The sequence below is a fragment of the Erythrolamprus reginae genome, chromosome 10, assembly GCF_031021105.1.
Source record: "Erythrolamprus reginae isolate rEryReg1 chromosome 10, rEryReg1.hap1, whole genome shotgun sequence".
NCBI lineage: Eukaryota > Metazoa > Chordata > Lepidosauria > Squamata > Dipsadidae > Erythrolamprus > Erythrolamprus reginae.
This window is the reverse complement of record NC_091959.1, coordinates 7,523,680-7,543,123: the sequence shown is the minus strand read 5'-3', so window position 1 is coordinate 7,543,123 and position 19,444 is coordinate 7,523,680. Positions and strand designations below refer to the sequence as shown.

The following is a 19,444-nucleotide window of genomic DNA, read 5'->3' as shown; positions in this document are numbered from 1 at the left end:
AGTGGGAGTGGCTTGACAATCATGTGGCCGGGGTGGCTTAAATGTCATGTGACTGGGTGGGAGTGGCTTACCGACCACGATAAGTTTTCAAATAGGTGCTTGGACCTTTTTTCAGTTGATTAAGTCACATTATTTGAATAGCCACAAAAAGGACAAATGACAGACAGCATGATTTGCTGAGGAGCACAGCAACATTTTAAGGTTCAGTAGGATAACAGATTAGGCAAGTAGCTCAATTTTCTTTAATCGCTATAAAAGTTCACGTCTAGATAACGATTAAAATGATTAAAGCATTTATGGATAAAAACATACTATTTAATGATTTCCTACTTTAAAAGTAATTAAGGATCATACTAAGGTACTACAATACAATATCAACTTTATTTGATTAGTCAATCGGCCATATCAAAGCGAGGAAAAGGACCACGTCGGTCGTCATAAAACAGTGACTGGGTAAAATACAATAAAATTGGCTAAAATAGAGGAAATTTGAATAAATAAGTTAAAATGCAGTATAATATGCTAAAATTGAGTAGTAAAACATGAGAATGTAACTCATGCAAAGGTTTATATTAAACAAATCTAAGGTACTAATATAAAATATTCTTAAGTGAGTTCATCTTACTAGAGAAAGAAGGACAATTAAAAACCTATTAAGTATTCAATAAATAGTGCCTAAATTTACTACCTCTACTGTGTCCCCCCACCCCCAGGGGCACCAGCCCATCACTGCACAATGAAGATTAATAGATAATAAAAGTACTTGGATAAATGTCAGAACCTGGTACAACAGATACCATTACATACCCAATCGCAAAGCTTTAAATTCAGGCAATGCCGCAGAAGCACAAAGCTGATAGAAGATATGGTAATTTCTCTCTTCTTCGGCCTTTAATACAAACAGATTATATTTGACATGAACTAGCATGTCAGTGCTGACTCTTAAGCAACCACACAGACAGCTGTCTCCAGGCATAAATTAAATTACACACAGAAATAATATATATAATGGATGAATTTCCCTTTTGACATATACTGTACTATCCTGAGAAAGTTTTGACCAAAACAACCCATAATTTGTTCCCTTCTGATTTCTCCCACTGGTTCTTGACACCCTCTGGAACAATAGATGCATAGGTCAGTGTTTTTCAACCAGCGTGCCGTGGCACACTAGTGTGCCGCGAAACATGGTCAGCTATGCCACGAAAAAGGAAGCTCAGGTTCCGGTCTCGCAACTTTTTGCTGAGAGAGAGAGAGTGAGAGTGAGAGTGATAGAGAGAGAAAGAAAGAAAGCAAGAGAGAGAGAAAGAGAAGGAAAGCAAGCAAGAGAGAAAGAGAGAGAGAGAGAGAGTGAGAGAGAAAGAGAAAGCAAAAGAAAGAAAAGAGAGAAACAGAGAAAGCAAGAGTGAGAGAGAGATAGAGCAAGAGAGAGAGAGAAGGAAAGCAAGAGTGAGAGAGAGAGCAAGAGAGAGAGAGAGAAAGAAAGCAAGAGAGATAGAGCAAGAGAGAGAGAGAGAAAGCAAGAGTGAGAGAGAGATAGAGCGAGAGAGAGAGAGAGAAAGCAAGAGAGAGAGAGAAAAGGAGAGGAAGGGAGAGAGAAATGAGCAAAAAGGGGAGGAAAAAAGGAGAAATGAGAAAATGATTGAGGCAGAGAATGAGAGGAAAGAGAGAGAAACAAAAGAGAGAAGTGACTCTTGATTTAAAGCATATGATAAAAAGCACCCAAAGAATAAGAGAGAGAAAAAACCCAGCCCTCACCTGTTTTATGGAAATGGTTCAAGAGTGTGTATACACACACAAGGGTGGGGAGGAGACGGATGGAAAAAGAGAGGAGAGTGTCTTAGGGTGTCATTTTGTATCATTTTGGTTGGTGGTTGTGCCCCAGGATTTTAAAATGTAAAAAATGTGCCGCGGCTCAAAAAAGGTTGAAAATCACTGGCATAGGTGCTGCACTTTCTTCCTTAAATTAACCATTTCCACTCTAGATTGCAGCGAGGAAAACCAACAACATCCCACTCCAGATGCAACCCGTCAGATGCAAAGTTTTGCTCCCCAAGTCATCATTGTGCGACTTCAAAATAAGGTGGAAACCCCTTTACCTGGAACACCACTCTCGATTTTTCTAGGAGGTAAGTCCTCATGTTAGCACCTGTGATTCGATACCGCTTATCGAAACCGATTTCAATGTACTTCCCAAAGCGACTGCTATTGTCGTTTCTTGTGGTTTTGGCATTGCCAATGGACTGTGGAGAAGGAGAGAGGGCAGGGTCAGAAATATTTTTTAAAAACAACCCAAAACACCAATTCAATTACCATATTTTGGGAGTATAATACGCACCTATTTCCTAACCCTAACCCTAACTCTGAATGTAGCTTGTTTTAAAAAAGCTTTTTCCCCCCAGCCCTAACTAGGTGCTAACAATCTTCCCAGGGATTTGCATAGGTTCAAAAAAATTATTAATGCAAGTTTTAAATTATGATGGCTCGGGATTTCTGACAGTTGAAGTGCACAGGTCTTAAAGTTGCCATTGTAGGAATCTTTATACACCTAGAAAGAAAAGTGAAAATGCACACACACACCATGCCTATGGGTTAGTATAATTTTTTATGCTAAAAATTGCTCAGCGAACTTGCTTGCAAATTCCACACCGCACGGCAAACCAGGCAGAATTACCTGAGCTCTGAATACATCAAAAACACCTCTGACAATGTTGCACTAGGGCCACCTCCACTTTGGGTTTTGAGTTTCAAAGAAATGCTTAAAACAAGAAAAAGAAAACTTTATTTATGGGCTTTCCCCAATATGCCCATGTTACACCAACACTCCGCAGTCTGCATTGGTTGCTGATCAGTTTCCGGTCACAATTCAAAGTGTTGGTTATGACCTATAAAGCCCTTCATGGCACCGGACCAGATTATCTCAGGGACCGCCTTCTGCCGCACGAATCCCAGCGACCAGTTAGGTCCCACAGAGTGGATCTTCTCCGAGTCCCGTCAACTAAAGAATGTCGCTTGGCGGGACCCAGGGGAAGAGCCTTCTCTGTGGCGGCCCCGGCCCTCTGGAACCAACTCCCCACAAAGATTAGAATTGCCCCCACCCTCCTTGCCTTTCGTAAGGTGCTTAAAACCCACCTCTGCCTTCAGCCATGGGGGAATTGAGACCCTCTTCTCCCTAGGCCTTTACAATTCTATGCATGGTATGTCTGTATGTATGTTTGGTTTTTTATATTACAGTAATGGGTTTTTAATTGTTTCTAACATCAGACTACTATTGTACACTGCTTTATTGTTGCTGTTAGCCGCCCCGAGTCTCCGGAGAGGGGCGGCATACAAATCTAATAAATAAATAAATAAATAAATAAATAAAACCAAGATTTTGAAATATTCAAGAAAAAGGGTATACTGGATTTGTCAGTTGACCCCCTAAATATTTTGCATCTGGTAATGTATATCACCAGGGAAAATAGATGCTTTTTTTAACCTTCCCTCCTATTTCCATTTCTCTTTTGCGTTATATTTTTAAGGCCTTCCAACACTTTCCTGTTTTTTCATGAAAATCTGCTAAGCCCTTCAAAATTGAAAGCCGTTAAATCAGAGATATAAAATGCAGTATGGTTGAAGCAGTAAAGGGGAAACAAGTCACCCAGTGCCTATTTGCCAATGACTCTAAAGTGTGCAATAGGGTTGATATTCCTGGAGGCGTCTGTAATATGGTAAATGATTTAGCTTTACTAGATAAATGGTCAAAGCAATGGAAACTGCAGTTTAATGTTTCCAAATGTAAAATAATGCACTTGGGGAAAAGGAATCCTCAATCTGAGTATCGCATTGGCAGTTCTGTGTTAGCAAAAACTTCAGAAGAAAAGGATTTAGGGGTAGTGATTTCCGACAGTCTCAAAATGGGTGAGCAGTGTGGTCGGGCGGTAGGAAAAGCAAGTAGGATGCTTGGCTGCATAGCTAGAGGCATAACAAGCAGGAAGAGGGAGATTGTGATCCCCTTATATAGAGCGCTGGTCAGACCCCATTTGGAATACTGTGTTCAGTTCTGGAGACCTCACCTACAAAAAGAGATTGACAAAATTGAACGGGTCCAAAGACGGGCTACAAGAATGGTGGAAGGTCTTAAGCATAAAACGTATCAGGAAAGACTTAATGAACTCAATCTGTATAGTCTGGAGGACAGAAGGAAAAGGGGGGACATGATCGAAACATTTAAATATGTTAAAGAGTTAAATAAGGTTCAGGAGGGAAGTGTTTTTAATAGGAAAGTGAACACAAGAACAAGGGGGACACAATCTGAAGTTAGTTGGGGGAAAGATCAAAAACAACGTGAGAAAATATTATTTCACTGAAAGAGTAGTAGATCCTTGGAACAAACTTCCAGCAGACGTGGTTGGTAAATCCACAGTAACTGAATGTAAACATGCCTGGGATAAACCTATATCCATCCTAAGATAAAATACAGGAAATAGTATAAGGGCAGACTAGATGGACCATGAGGTCTTTTTCTGCCGTCAGTCTTCTATGTTTCTATGTTCTCTCATTTTTATTTTTATTTTAAACATATTCTGGTCTTACCTCCATTATAGGATTGGAAGCTAACACTTTCTCTTCAACGTTAGCTTCACTTGCAGATCCGCTCACGGTGGCAAAATATCTCATGGCGTACTTCGCAGACACGGTTTTCCCAGCTCCGGATTCCCCACTTACAATGATGGACTGGTTCCGTTCATCTCTGAAATAGAAGCAAAAATCAGAATAACAGAGCTGGAAGGGACCTTGGGGGGTCTTCTAGCCCACCCCCCTGCTCAAGCAGGATCCCTTATGTTCTATCCCGGGGCTACGCAGATTGAAAACAAAGGAGGAATCCAGGCGCTGATATTTCAAACCAATCTTTTCATAAAGAAAGCATCGTTTATACAAGCCGATGCGAGTTCATCTTGGCAGCTTCTCGGAGAGAGGAGTTAACAGACTAGGCTGCCGCCGAAGATGAAAGCCACCGTGTTTCCCCGAAAATAAGACGTACCCCGAAAGTAAGGCATGTCAGAGGTTTTGCAGAATTTGCTAATATAAGACACCCCCCCCAAAATAAGGCGTAGTCAAGTTTACATACGGTACGGTGGAGTTGGGGGCAGGGAGCGACGAAAGAGCGGATGCGCCGCGTGCGCTCCCCATCCCCCTGCCAGCCCGTGGGTGGAAGGAAAGGGAGCCGCGGCCGCCCCCGCCTCCCCATGGTGCCTCCGGCCCCCTCGCGCCCCTGGCCTCTCGCCGCTGCCCCCTGCCCGCCCGATCCGCACCCTCTCCAGCTTTCTCCGCCTCCCGCCTTGGGGCGTGACTTTTCCCGCGGCGGTGGCGGTGCGGCTTCTCCTCCTCATCCGCGCTCCCAGCCAGGGGGCTGCGAGAGTTTTCTCCGTGCACTTCGGGAATGCCCGCCCCGCCCCTCTTGCAGCCCCTTCGCTGGGAGCACTTTCGTCCTGAGCTTTCAGCAAGGGGGCTGCAGTAGAGGCAGGGCAGGCGTCCCCGAAGCGCTCGGAGAAAGGCCTCTCGCTGAGAGAGAGAGAGCAACAGACAGAGCAAGATGGAAAGAGAGAGGGAGAGAGAAAGTAAGTGAGAAAGAGAGAGAGAGAGAAAGGGGGGAGAGAGAGATAGCAAGAGAGAGAACAAGAGAGAGAAAGAAAGCAAGAGAGAGAGAAAGTGAGAGAGAGAAAGCAATAGAGAGAGAGAAAGAAAACAAGAGAGAAAGAGAGAGATAGAGAGAGCTTATTTGAGAAATATAAGGCACACCCCGAAAATAAGACGTAGCACAACTTTTGGAGCAAAAATTAATATAAGACGGTGTCTTTTCGGGGAAACAGGGTAGTTGCGAATTCCTTTATGAGATAAAGAGTCTCCAGTTTCACTGACTTACAGTTACTGCTTTCTAGTCTGTCTGCAGACAAGGCACTTTTACTCCAAGGATTTTAGCCGGGGAATAACAGTTGGCTAGCGTAACCTGGCTGAAACCTCAGACATCAACCAACTCCATTACAAAAAGGTTGAAACTCCACCCTGAATTTCCCATTGGTCACCCTTAAATACCTATGGGGAGTGGTCAACAATTCCCTAGAGTTAATAAACTACTACTTCCTTTTCTCTGTCTCTGATGCAGTTTCCTTATCAGAGCCTTCCAAAGGCTCTAAAAGCTGGTCCTGGCTCTTCCTCCACCTCCTCATCTGTCCCCACAGCTAGCTCTGCCGACACCCGATGGGCCACAACAACTATATTAATCATGACAACAACCCCCTTTGTTCCACAAAGCTAGTTGGTGAAAATTAAGAGCCTCGGTGGTGCAGTGTTTAGCATGCAGTACTGCAAGCTATTTGGCAGATCGAATCTCAGTAGGCTCAAGGTTGACTCAGCCTTCCATCCTTCCGAGGTTGGTAAAATGAGGACCCAGATTGTTGGGGGCAATAGGCTTACTCTCCGTAAACTGCTTAGAGGGCTGTGTAAAGCACTGTGAAGTGGTATATAAATCTAAATGCTAAATGCTTAAAAGCCACCTGCAGCTTTTGCCCTCCAGAGTTGGGTGGCATATAAATTAAATTGAATTGGATTGAATTAAATATAATTTTTTAAAGAAAAACCAACCCATGCCATCCCACAAACCTGGCCATCTGCTTGTAGGCCTCCTCAGCCACAGCAAAGATGTGGGGGTCCATGTCCCCCATATTTTGGCCACTGTAGGCATTGATGATGTCTTCGCCATAGATAGGCAGCTGCTCGTAAGGATTTATGGCAACTAAAACTATACCTAAAAGAAAATAATAACAAAGACAGGTTAAAGTAGTGGAAAATTAATTCAGGAAAGATTTCGCCCAGGTTGAATTCCAACCACCACAATAATAAAGTATTTCCCCTTTCACGTTTATTTATTTTTATTTATTTACTGGATTTGTATGCCGCCCCTCTCCATAGACTCGGGGCGGCTAACAACAGTAATAAAAAACAGCATATAGAAATCCAATATTAAAACAGTTAAAACCCTTATTATAAAACCAAACATACATACAGACATACCATACATAGAATTGTAGAGGCCTAGGGGGAAAGAGGATCTCAGTTCCCCCACGCCTGGCGGCAGAGGTGGGTTTTAAGAAGCTTACGAAAGGCAAGGAGGGTGGGGGCAATTCTAATCTCTGGGGGGAGTTGGTTCCAGAGGGCCGGGGCCGCCACAGAGAAGGCTCTTCCCCTGGGTCCTGCCAAACAACATTGTTTAGTTGACAGGACCCGGAGAAGACCCACTCTGTGGGACTTAACTCGTCGCTGGGATTCGTGCAGCACGTTGTCAGTGCATTGACTAAATAATGTAGCTGATGTCATACAGATGTGAGTTGTCATCTGTAGGAAATTCGGCTTCCAGTGTGAGTTATGGTTGACTAGAGACATCTCCATAATAATAATAACAACAGAGTTGGAAGGGACCAGAGTTGATCAAGGAAATGGAGCCCCTCCCTTATGAAACCAGGTTGCAACGCCTTGGTCTCTTCAGCCTTGAAAGACAGCGTTTAAGAGATGATCTGCTTATAAACTTCCAGTGTTGGGGCATTCACAACTTCTGGAGGCAAGCTGTTCCACTGATTAACTATTCTGACTTTCAGGAAATTCCTAGAGAGGCCCCACGGAGGCTTCTCTCTGCCTTTTCTGGTTACAGTTTCGAAGGCTCGGGTTTGTAAGTGGAAAATGGTTCTTGAGAAGAGGCAAAAAAATCTTGAACACCCGGTTCTTATCTAGAAAAGTTTGTAAGTAGAGGCGTTCTTAGGTAGAGGTACCACTGTATTAAACCTATATTAGGAGGTTCAGTGAATGTAGCCGATGGACACTAGAGGGCAGGAAAAGACCAGCAGGAAAGAATTGAAATGGCTAAGCTGACTATCGGAAATGCAATGGACAAATGGACTTCTAAAGAACAGAACAGGAATAGTAATCTATGGAGAAGGGAAGAGGCATATGAAGTTAGTTACATTTATTAAAAATGTATTTTTTAAACTCTGCTTAAATCTCTTCTTAATTCTCATGCATTTTTAAGATGTGTCGATTTTTTAAAAAAGAACTTCCCTCGTTGCGCCAACTTCCAAGAAGCTGATGAAAGATCTATAACTGTGTCAACAGATTATTATTATTATTATTATTATTATTATTATTATTATTATTATTATTATTAATTAGATTTGTATGCCGCCCCTCTCCGAAGACTCGGAGCGGCTCACAACAACAAAACAGTACAAATCCAATAGTTAAAAACAATTTAAATGCACACACTCCATGCACAGATCATAACGACAACTGAAAACACAGATGTGTTACTGACTTTGCTTAATACAGTGTTCCCTCGATTTTCGCGGGTTCGAACTTTTTCAAAAATATTAATTAAAAAATACTTTGCGGTTTTCCCCCCTATACCATGGGTTTTCCCGCCCAATAACGTCATATATCATCACCAAACTTTCATCCACCTTTAATAAATATTTTTTTAAAATAAACTTTAATAAAGAAACAATGTGAGTAATAATCTAAATGGTTGCTAAGGGAATGGGAAATTGCAATTTAGGGGTTTAAAGTGTTAAGGGAAGGCTTGTGATACTGTCCATAGCCAAAAATAGTGTACAGTGATCCCTCGATTATCGCGAGGGTTCCGTTCCAAGACCCCTCGCGATAATCGATTTTTCGCGATGTAGGGTTGCAGAAGTAAAAACACCATCTGCGCATGCGCGCCCTTTTTTTCATGGCCGCGCATGCGCAGATGGTGGAGTTTGCGTGAGCGGCGGGGAAGACCCAGGGAAGATTCCTTCAGCCGCCCAGCAGCTGATCTGCTCGGCAGCGCAGCGAGGAGCCGAATCGGGGTTTCCCCTTTGCGTGGGCGGCGGGGAAACCCCGATCTTCGTCTGCTAGCTGCTGCTGCGGCCGCCCAGCAGCTGATCTGCTCGGCAGCGCAGCAGCAGCGAGCAGACAAAGATCGGGGTTTCCCCGCCGCCCACGCAAAGGGGAAACCCTGATTCGGCTCCTCGCTGCGCTGCCGAGCAGATCAGCTGCTGGGCGGCCGAAGGAACCTTCCCTGGGTCTTCCTCGCTGATGCCCCCGCCCGCCCGCCCGCCGCCCGCCCACCCGCCCGCCAGCAAGAGGGGGAGAGATAGAGAAAGAGAGAAAAGGAAAGAAAGAGATGAGAGAGGGAGGAAGAGTGTGAGAGAGGAAGAAGCAAGATAGAGAAAGAGAGAGAGAAAGAAAGATGAGAAAGGAAGGAAGAGAGTGACGTCATCGGGTGGGAAAAATCGCGATATAGCGTTTCGCGAAGAACGAGATCGCGAAGAACGAGGGATCACTGTATTTACTTCCGCATCTCTACTTCGCGGAAATTCGACTTTCGTGGGCGGTCTCGGAACGCAGCCCCCACGAAAAGTGAGGGAACACTGTAATCACACAGAAAAGGGTTAAAAATAGCATCTAACAAGTTCAGGTAAGCTTAATGCCTGTGTATATCATACTGCCCGAACCCTTCTGGCCTTTCGTAAGGTTTTAAAAACTCACCTTTGCCAACAGGCTTAGGGCCGTTGAGCATTAACATCCTGCTGCGGACAAATGTACAGTGGTACCTCTACTTACAAACTTAATTCGTTCCGTGACCAGGTTCTTAAGTAGAAAAGTTTGTAAGAAGAAGCAATTTTTCCCATAGGAATCAATGTAAAAGCAAATAATGCGTGCGATTGGGAAAACCAGAAGGAAAGTGGAGGCCCTGTTTCCTCCCACGAGATTTCTAGAGAGGCCCCACGGAGGCTTCTCTCCACCTTTTACAGCCCTGTTTCCTCCCAGGAGATTCCTAGAGAGGCCCCACGGAGGCTTCTCCCTGCCTTTTCGGGTTAGTTTCGGGTTTGTAAGTGGAAAATGGTTCTGAAGTAGAGGCAAAAAAATCTTGAACACCCGGTTCTTATCTAGAAATGTTCTAAGTAGAGGCGTTTGTAGGTAGAGGTACCACTGTATAATTGTGATGGAATAAATGGTGGATGATTGGGTGGTTTTTTTAGTAATTTCAATTAGATTTAATGTTTGGTTTTCATATATGCTTCACTTAGTATTTATTCTTGTTTTGTAAACCGCCCTGTGTCTACAGAGAAGGGCAGCCTAGGAATCCAAATAATAAATAATAATAAATAAATAATAATAAATATGTGACAGCTATTGTGTCTATTCTACAAACTTACTTGACATCATCCCATGCCAAGACTGGAAAAACCCAATCATTGCATCATTGTGGTTTTACGCAACCAACGAAATTATAGAGGTTTTGCCATTAAAAAAAAAAAATACTCAGGACTCCGTAGTTGTGAAAGAAATATTATTATTTTTCCAGAACTGCATTTATTTTTTTTTTAAAGAAAATTGGCCTGAAATGTGCCATTTACCTACCAACACTAATGTGGAAGAGCACGAAAAAGAGTTCAGAGGGACTGAGCTTACCACAATATGTATAAATGAGTTTTGAGTCTATAAATCGAACTTTGAGATTATGGAGAACAGCAGGTTCATGAAGGTAGCTGAGCGCTGTCAGGTCATTTTCACCCACGAGTATATCTGGATTTCGCAAGGGTGGTAGGTCCTTAGACTTAGCATCAAGTTTATATTCAATATCCTAAAAAAACAAAAATCACATAAATTACCTTTGGAGAATATTTTGTGGGGGTTTTATTTCCACATAGTTCATCAGCTGTATGAATTAAAAGGAAACTTGACTCAAATTGGTTGTTATGGTATATAGTGTTCCCTCGGTTTTTGCGGGGTTCGAACTTCGCGAATAGCCTATACCAGTGATTTTCAACCTTTTTTGAGCCGCGGCACATTTTTTACATTTACGAAACCCTGGGGCAGATCGAGCGGGCGGGGGGGGGGGGCGGCGGCTAAAAAAAGTTTGGACAAAAAAATTCTCTCTCTCTCTTCCTCCCCTTCACTCTATTTCTTTCTCCCTCCTTCTTTCTCTCCCTTCCTTCCACTTTCTTTCTCTCTCTCTCCATCCCTTTCTTTCTCTTCCTTCCTTCCTCTCTTTTTTGTTCTTTCTCCCTCCCTCCCTCTTCGTCTTTCTCTCTCTCTCCTTCCCTCCCTCTCTTTCTCTCTCTCTCTTGCTTTCTTTCTCTCTCTTTCTCTCTCTCTTTCCTTCTCTTGTTTTCTCTCTCTCTTGCTTTCTTTCTCTCTCTCTTGTTCTCTTTCTCTCTTTCTCTCTCTTTCTCTCTCTTGCTTTCTTGCCCTCTCTCTCTTGCTTTCTCTCTCCCTTGCTTTCTTTCTCTCTGAGCTTCGCGGAACACCTGACCATGTCTCGCGGCACACTAGTGTGCCACGACACACTGGTTGAAAAACACTGGCCTATACCACGGTTTTTCAAAAAATATTAATTAAAAAATACTTCGTGGATTTTTTCCTATACCATAGTTTTTCCCGCCCGATGACGTCATACGTCATCACCAAACTAATAATTTTTGCAAATAAATAACAAAAAAATAATAATTATTGTTAATAATAATTATGTTTATAAATATCAGGATCACTAAGTGTCTTATTCAATGGTGAGTACCAGTAATAATGGTGAGTAAATGGTTGTTAAGGGAATGGGAAATGGTAATTTAGGGGTTTAAAGTGTTAAGGGAAGGCTTGTGATACTGCCCATAGCCAAAAATGGTGTATTTACTTCCGCATCTCTACTTCGCAGAAATTCGACTTTTGCGGGCAGTCTCGGAACGCATCCCCCGTGGAAATCGAGGGAACACTGTATACCGTATTTTTTGGAGTGTAAGACATACATCCCCCCCCAAAAAAGAGGGTAAAAGCTTGGGGTGCATCTTATACAGCGAATGTAGCTCTGCCCAGCCAACCCTACCCTTGGCCTTCTGCCTCCTAGCAATTTGCTTCCTTGCAGCAAATAGTTGCAGAGTCTGATTAGCACAAGCAGCTGGTTATCGGCCTCCTGACCGTCAGCTGATTCAGGCTGCAGGCAGGCAATAGGCAATGGCAATCCCTGCAGCCTGCTAGCTGCTTGTGCTAAAACTGAAAGTGAAACTAAAACTGCAAGGAGGCAAATTGCTGGGAGGCAGAGGCAGGGGAAGTTTTTATTTTCTTGTGCTAACCAGGGTGAAACTGGTTGTTTGTTGTTTGCTGCAAGGAGGTAAGTCAATAACTATAAATGTCTATAGAATGTTCAAATTATTAGACTTATTTTTTAAAGACTGCTTTATTATTGTTCTTGACAACTTAACAAAATGAAGAAGCGTTTTAAAATAAATGTTTGATCTGAAGAGGCCCAGTGCTACTGTGTCTTCTTCTAAATAGCAGAAGATAACTATACCTCCAGAAAGCTAAATCAATTTTAACAGCATCTGTACAAGTATAGTCTGAAATGTAACAGAGTCCTGTTGTAGTATTAATATAAGGCAGCTGAGTTAGACTCTGACTTAGTCATATTAAATAGATCTACTCCACATCTGTTTAAATAATTGGGAGGTGTTGGTGTGACTACTTTTTTTTTTTTTAAAAAATTTAATTGAATTTTTATTACAACAAACAAACAAACAAAAAATCTTAAAGAAAAAGTGCCCAACACCAATAAAGCCCACCACCATTTAGGGGGTTAAATTATTTACAATAAATTTCAATTTCTTCCTTGGCTCCGGTTTACATTTCTTTACATACAAAAAGTGATTGGAATTTATTTTTCACATTGTCGTCATAAATTCTACTTAAGATATAATTTTTCACCTTATTCCATCGTGCCATCAGCTTCTCCAATTTATTTTCATCAAAGTTATTTAATCTTATTTCCATAATTTCAAAGTGGATGTGGTCCACCATATACCAGTACCAATTCTGGATTGTTCATTTATTACTATCCTTCCACCCTAACACCACTACTGCTTGAGCGCTTTCCAAAGCTGCTGTTTTGATTTCTTTAAATTCTCCTAATTCCCCATGTTTAACTAGTGTTGCTAATTCTTTCGTGATTATCCATTTAATGTTTAGCATATTGTTAATTTCATTCTGTACTTCCTACCAAATTTTTTGAACTTCAACACATTCCCAGAGCATATGCATAAAAACTCCTTTTATTTGGCAACCATGCCAGCAATTTCCTTTCCCTTTCCTCTGGAAGTGTGCTAGTTTTACTGGCGTGAAGTACCATTTATGTAAAATTTTGGTGTGACTACTTTTAAGAAAACTTTCTGGCATTAATATACTGCCGCAATGTATATTTCTCCAGTTCTTTGCTATTTTTATGGATCAGGCAGACGTGCACAGAAATACACTGCAAACTCTGTATATCCTCTGTACTGTTTGCTAGGAGGCAAATTGCTGGGAGGCAGAGGCAGATATTTTTCCCTGTTGTTTTCCTACCCAAAACTAAGGGGCGCCTTATACTCCCCAAAAATACAGTAGATAGTACATAAAGTAATCCTTTAATGGTTTTTTAAACTTTATTTTAAGGATATTTTAAAGCCAACGGAAAGACTTTAGCAGCAGGCAATGCAAATGTCAGGGTTCCAACGAACGAAGCCATCGTTTGAATTACAGACTTTGGCCTGCCTGCAAATTCCAAATGAATAGGTTCATATCATAAAATTAAAGAATCCAAGTATAACGATCCTTACGGTAAAGTTAACCTTACCTTGCCATCCTCAAGTCGAAGATGCAGGATTTTGTCTCCTGGTTTGTAATCTTTCAACAGTTCTGCTGACTTCCACACTAGTTCTGAATCAGGTATCCAGATCCTTGCATACTAAAAGAAAACAAAAACAATTATAACAGTTATTTATTTATTTATTTATTTTATTTATTTATTGGATTTGTATTTGTAGTTACCTGGTTTTGAAGGGATTTAAAATAGGAGCATAACCACACTTATCAAACATCTTTCAGCTGTGGCGAGGGGGACGTTTACCCAGGTTCGCCTGGTGCACCAGTTGAGGCCCTATTTGGACCGGGAGTCACTGCTCACAGTCACTCACGCCCTCATCACCTCGAGGCTCGACTACTGTAACGCTCTCTACAAGGGGCTACCTTTGAAGAGTGTTCGGAAACTTCAGATCGTGCAGAATGCAGCTGCAAGAGCAAGCATGGGCTTCCCTAAATATGCCCATGTAACACCAATACTCCGCAGTCTGCATTGGTTGCTGATCAATTTCCGGTCACAATTCAAAGTGTTGGTCATCACCTATAAAGCCCTTCATGGCACCGGACCAGATTATCTCAGGGACCGCCTTCTGCCGCATGAATCCCAGCGACCACTTAGGTCCCACAGAGTGGGTCTTCTCCGGGTCCCGTCAACTAAACAATGTCGCTTGGCAGGACCCAGGGGAAGAGCCTTCTCTGTGGCGGCCCCGGCCCTCTGGAACCAACTCCCCCCAGAGATTACAATTGCCCCCACCCTCCTTGCCTTTCGTAAGCTGCTTAAAACCCACCTCAGCTGCCAGGCATGGGGGAATTGAGATACACTTTCCCCCTAGGCCTTTACAATTTTATGCATGGTATGTCTGTATGTATGTTTGGTTTTTATAATAATGGGTTTTTAACTGTTTTTAGTATTGGATTATTATTATATGCTGTTTTATTATTACTGTTATCCGCCCCGAGTCTCCGGAGAGGGGCGGCATACAAATCCTATAGATAGATAGATAGATAGATAGATAGATAGATAGATAGATAGATAGATAGATAGATAGATAGATAGATAGATAGATAGATAGATAGATAGATAGATAGATAGATAGATAAATAAATCTCAACCACCATTTGTAGCGGCTCTTTCAAGTCAATATTATGTATTTCTGAACTTTTTCTCCCTTAATTAATATCAAATTTGGGCTCTCTACTGGCTGGGCAAAACTCCTTCTAAAGGTCCTCATTTTCTGGAGAAACATCAAATACTAATAACAAAATGTAAGTGAAGCCTTACATCTCTCTCTCAAAGTCCTTATCTCTTGGACCATTGGTAATAAGTAATTGACAATCCCATTCTCATCAATGATCTAAGGCAATTTTTCTCAATTTTTTTACCTCAAGACACGCAGACTTCAACTCCCAGAATTCCCCAGCCAGCATATGGAGGCAGAGGAATTCTGGGAGATGAAGTCCACACATCTTGAAGCGGCCATGGCTGAGAAGCACTGCCCTTATGCCACCACATCGGAATCTTGTGCATGTCTGCTGAGAAAAACCACAGCATCAACCAGTTGCAACAACAAGGACCAAGGGAACACATCTCCATAGAAACCAGACAACCAAAACCCACTGCGCCCACTACGTGAGATATTTAAAGGAATAAGGTCTGCAATCAACAGATGCTCACGGCATTAATGTGTGCGAGTTTCATCACCTGGCTTTCTGTGTTAATATTCTAACCACAGAAAAGAATCCTCTTAATAATTAATTATAATAATTATATAATAATTATATAATTAATAATTATTATAATTAATAATTAAGCTGCAGGAATTGGCTGAGTTTTCTCTTGTTTCACCTGAATTTCAACCAATTCCATGTGAGAGAATCAAACTTGGGTTCATATTGTTACCTATTAAAGTGCAGGCAGCTTGCTTGGATATCTATCTATCTATCTATCTATCTATCTATCTATCTATCTATCTATCATTATCTATCTATCTATCTATCTATCTATCATTATCTCTCTATCATCTATCTATCTATCTATCTATCTATCTATCTATCTATCTATCTAATCTATCTACCTACCTACCTAATCGATACATGCTTCCTCCCCCATTCTTTTTACTCTTTAAAGAAAAGCCTTCCAATTCTTTTGAAGAGTAAATGGTAGCTTCTTTTTTCAGAGGAATAAATATTGTTTCCTTTCTATTGCAGATCAGATTAAAGTCTGGAGGAAAATATGTTGCATTCACTGGCTATTTAATCACGAAGCACCTTGAGTTGCAAGCACATAAAAATGGCAGGATAAAAAGTAAAATAATATTAAAAGTATTTCTACAACTATTTCTTAAGCTTCGGTTTTGAAGCAAAAACTTCATGGATTATTTGCAGGACATTTGCAGGAGTCTACGGAGAGGGGCAGCATACAAGTCTAATAAAGAAATAAATAGATATCTATCTAATTATCTGTATCTATCTATCTATCTATCTATCTATCTATCTATCTATCTATCTATCTATCTATCTATCTATCTATCTATCTATTAGATTTGTATGCCGCCCCTTCTCCGTAGACTCCTGCAAATGTCCTGCAAATAATCCATGAATTTTTTGCTTCAAAACCTAAGCTTAAGAAATAGTTGTAGAAGTACTTTTAATATTATTTTATTTTTTTATCCTGCCATTTTTATGTGCTTGCAACTCAAAATGCTTCGTGATTAAATAGCCAGTGAATGCAACAGATTTTCCTCCAGACTTTAATCTGATCTGCAATAGAAAGGAAACAATATTTATTCCTCTGAAAAAAAGAAGCTACCATTTACTCTTCAAAGAATTGGAAGGCTTTTCTTTAAAGAGTAAAAATAATGGGGGAGGAAGCATGTTTTAAGACGGTAATGCTATCCACCAGAAGTTTAAGAAGTCCCTTCAAGAAACTTCAATTTCTTAATTGGCAGAAATATCAGAAAAACTCTATTAAGTTATCTCATGGAAAGACAACTTGGTATAAGTAATATTAAATGGCATCTATTATTCTTTGCCGAACCTCCATATTTGGAAATTACAAATCCTTGAAACAACCAGACCATGAGGCAGCCTTTGATGTTTTTCAACTGTAAAATCATTAAATTTTGATAAAAGGAGGACTGACAGGATTCTGTTCCGCAGAAACAACAAGAGTGTTAAAACCATTTTTTCCCTGGCGTTTCGTGATCATATGAGAAAATCACCAGACCAAACTATCCACATCATAAGACTCACTTGAGGCATGCATCTCTCCAAGGCACCAGTGGTGGTAAAAAAATAGGTATTTTTAAACTCAGAATTGTCAAAAATAGAATGCTATGCGCTTCTCAAGTCTATTTAACACACAGGGAGAGTGTAAGGGCATCACTCATTTTTTAAAAAACAACATTTTGGATTTCAAAAAGCAACGTTAGTAACAAATGCAACTGAATAATAAATATTTACCGTTTGTACTCAATAATTTGGGTACATTGTTCACATATAAAATCAGGACATATCCAGAAACCTTACTGTTAGAAAAGCAGTTGTGTATCCTCAGATACTCAATTACAAAGTACCAGCTACACAAGTCCAAAGCAGCATTATAACAACATTTCATACCAAATTAAGCATGAATGGATACATTGGGAATGTATTCCCTGGGTTTCAGCCAATGTCTCCCTTTTTTTCTAGCAATCAAGAGAAGGACTCTTTCCAACACGAAAAATAAAGAAATATTTTTGGTGGGGATGACGCCCACTGGATCCAGCACCTGTCAGCACTATAATTATGATTTCCGCTTGGTTTCTGGTCTCATTGCCAAATTGTAATGTATTACACATTCTAAACATAAATTCCGTAACAGTATCAACCTCTGCATCATTTTATACAATATGTAAATAGTAATACTATTGCTTCCTGATTGCTTATTTGTACCCTATGACAACTGGTGCACCAGTTGCGACCCTATTTGGACCGGGAGTCACTGCTCACAGTCACTCATGCCCTCATCACCTTGAGGCTCGACTACTGTAATGCTCTCTACATGGGGCTACCTTTGAAAAGTGTTCGGAAACTTCAGATCGTGCAGAATGGAGCTGCGAGAGCAATCATGGGCTTCCCCAAATATGCCCATGTTACACCAACACTCTGCAGTCTGCATTGGTTGCCGATCAGTTTCCGGTTACAATTCAAAGTGTTGGTTATGACCTATAAAGCCCTTCATGGCACTGGACCAGATTATCTCAGGGACCGCCTTCTGCTGCACCAATCCCAGCAACCAGTTAGGTCCCACAGAGTGGGTCTTCTCCGGGTCCCGTCAACTAAACAATGCCGCTTGGCGGGACCCAGGGGAAGAGCCTTCTCTGTGGCGGCCCCGGCCCTCTGGAACCGACTGCCTCCACCTTCCTTGCCTTTCGTAGGCTATTTAAAACCATCCTCTGCCGTCAGGCATGGGGGAACCGAGATACTCTTTCCCCCTAGGCCTTTACAATTTTATGCATGGTATGTCTGAATGTATTTTTGGTTTTTACTTTAATGGGTTTTAATTGTTTTTACTATTGGATTATTGTGTATACTGTTCTATTATTGTTGTTAGACGCCCTGAGTCTCCGGAGAGGGGCGGCATACAAATCCAATCAATCAATCAATCAATCATTAAGTGATCGTTTTAACAAATGTGTCTTTTCTTTTATGTACACTGAGAGCATTTGCACCAAAGACAAATTCCTTGTGTGTCCAATCACACTTGGCCAATAAATAATTCTATTCTATTCTATTCTATTGACAGGCTTACAGCTATCAAAAACCCCATCCCCTTTTTTTGACTCAATAAATTTCAGTCTTCCAAAGGCAGAACCTACCTCTCTTTTTATATTTAATAGAACATTTAATAAACTGCTCCAAAAAAAATAAAGGGAACACTCAAATAACACATCCTAGATCTGAATGAATGAAATATTCTCATTGAATATTTCATTTGCGCAACTATTCCATTTGCACAACAGCATGTGAAACTGACTGTCAATCAGTGTTGCTTCCTAAGTGGGACAGAACTTTGATTTACTTGAAGTTATATTCTGTTTTTTAAGTGTTCCCTTTATTTTTTTTGAGCAGTGTAGAAATTGGGCTATTTGAGGGCAAAGAACACTAAGGAAGTAAAGAAGACAAGTTTTGCTCCGACAGCAATAAAATATCAACGGAGCCAGTGTAGCATAGAAAGGTTAAGGCAAATGTTTCTCAACCTTATCCACTTAAGATGTGTGGACTACAGCTCCCAGAATTCCCCAGCCAGCATAGTAGGCCTGGCATAATGATATGCACTATGATTATCCTTTCAGGCTAGCTTGTATAAATGTAGAGGAAGCAACAGACTGTCTCAGACTGGTCTAACACCTGGCAACTTCAAATATCAACCAACAAATGCTCTACCCTCCACATCGGCAAAAAGAATCCAAACCGCACATACGAACTGAATAAACAATATCTCACTGCCAACCCACACTCAGTAAAAGACCTTGGAATACTAATATCAAATGACCTAAGTGCTAAAGCCCACTGCAACTATATCGCCAAAAAAAGCCTCTAGAGTTGTTAACCTGATCCTACGCAGCTTCTGCTCAGGCAATCTCACACTACTCACAAGAGCCTACAAAACTTTTGCCAGACCCATCCTAGACTACTGCTCATCTGTCTGGAACCCATACCACATCTCAGACATCAACACCCTTGAAAATGTCCAAAGATATTTCACCAGAAGAGCCTTTCA

The 19,444-nt window shown here is 41.2% G+C and overlaps 1 protein-coding gene across 1 annotated transcript in view; it reads right to left on the bottom strand.

Annotated features, from left to right (window-relative positions):
- The window catches only part of MYO5A (myosin VA), a 102,590-nt gene that overhangs the window by 68,812 nt on the left and 14,334 nt on the right, over positions 1-19,444 (bottom strand). Inside the window, exons 2-7 of the mRNA XM_070763053.1 lie at positions 13,676-13,786; positions 10,489-10,660; positions 6,646-6,790; positions 4,579-4,735; positions 2,100-2,243; positions 808-889 (exon numbers count right to left, since the gene is read on the bottom strand). Of these exons, the coding sequence (XP_070619154.1) occupies positions 808-889; positions 2,100-2,243; positions 4,579-4,735; positions 6,646-6,790; positions 10,489-10,660; positions 13,676-13,786 (811 nt within the window). The remainder of the gene's footprint in view (positions 1-807; positions 890-2,099; positions 2,244-4,578; positions 4,736-6,645; positions 6,791-10,488; positions 10,661-13,675; positions 13,787-19,444) is intronic.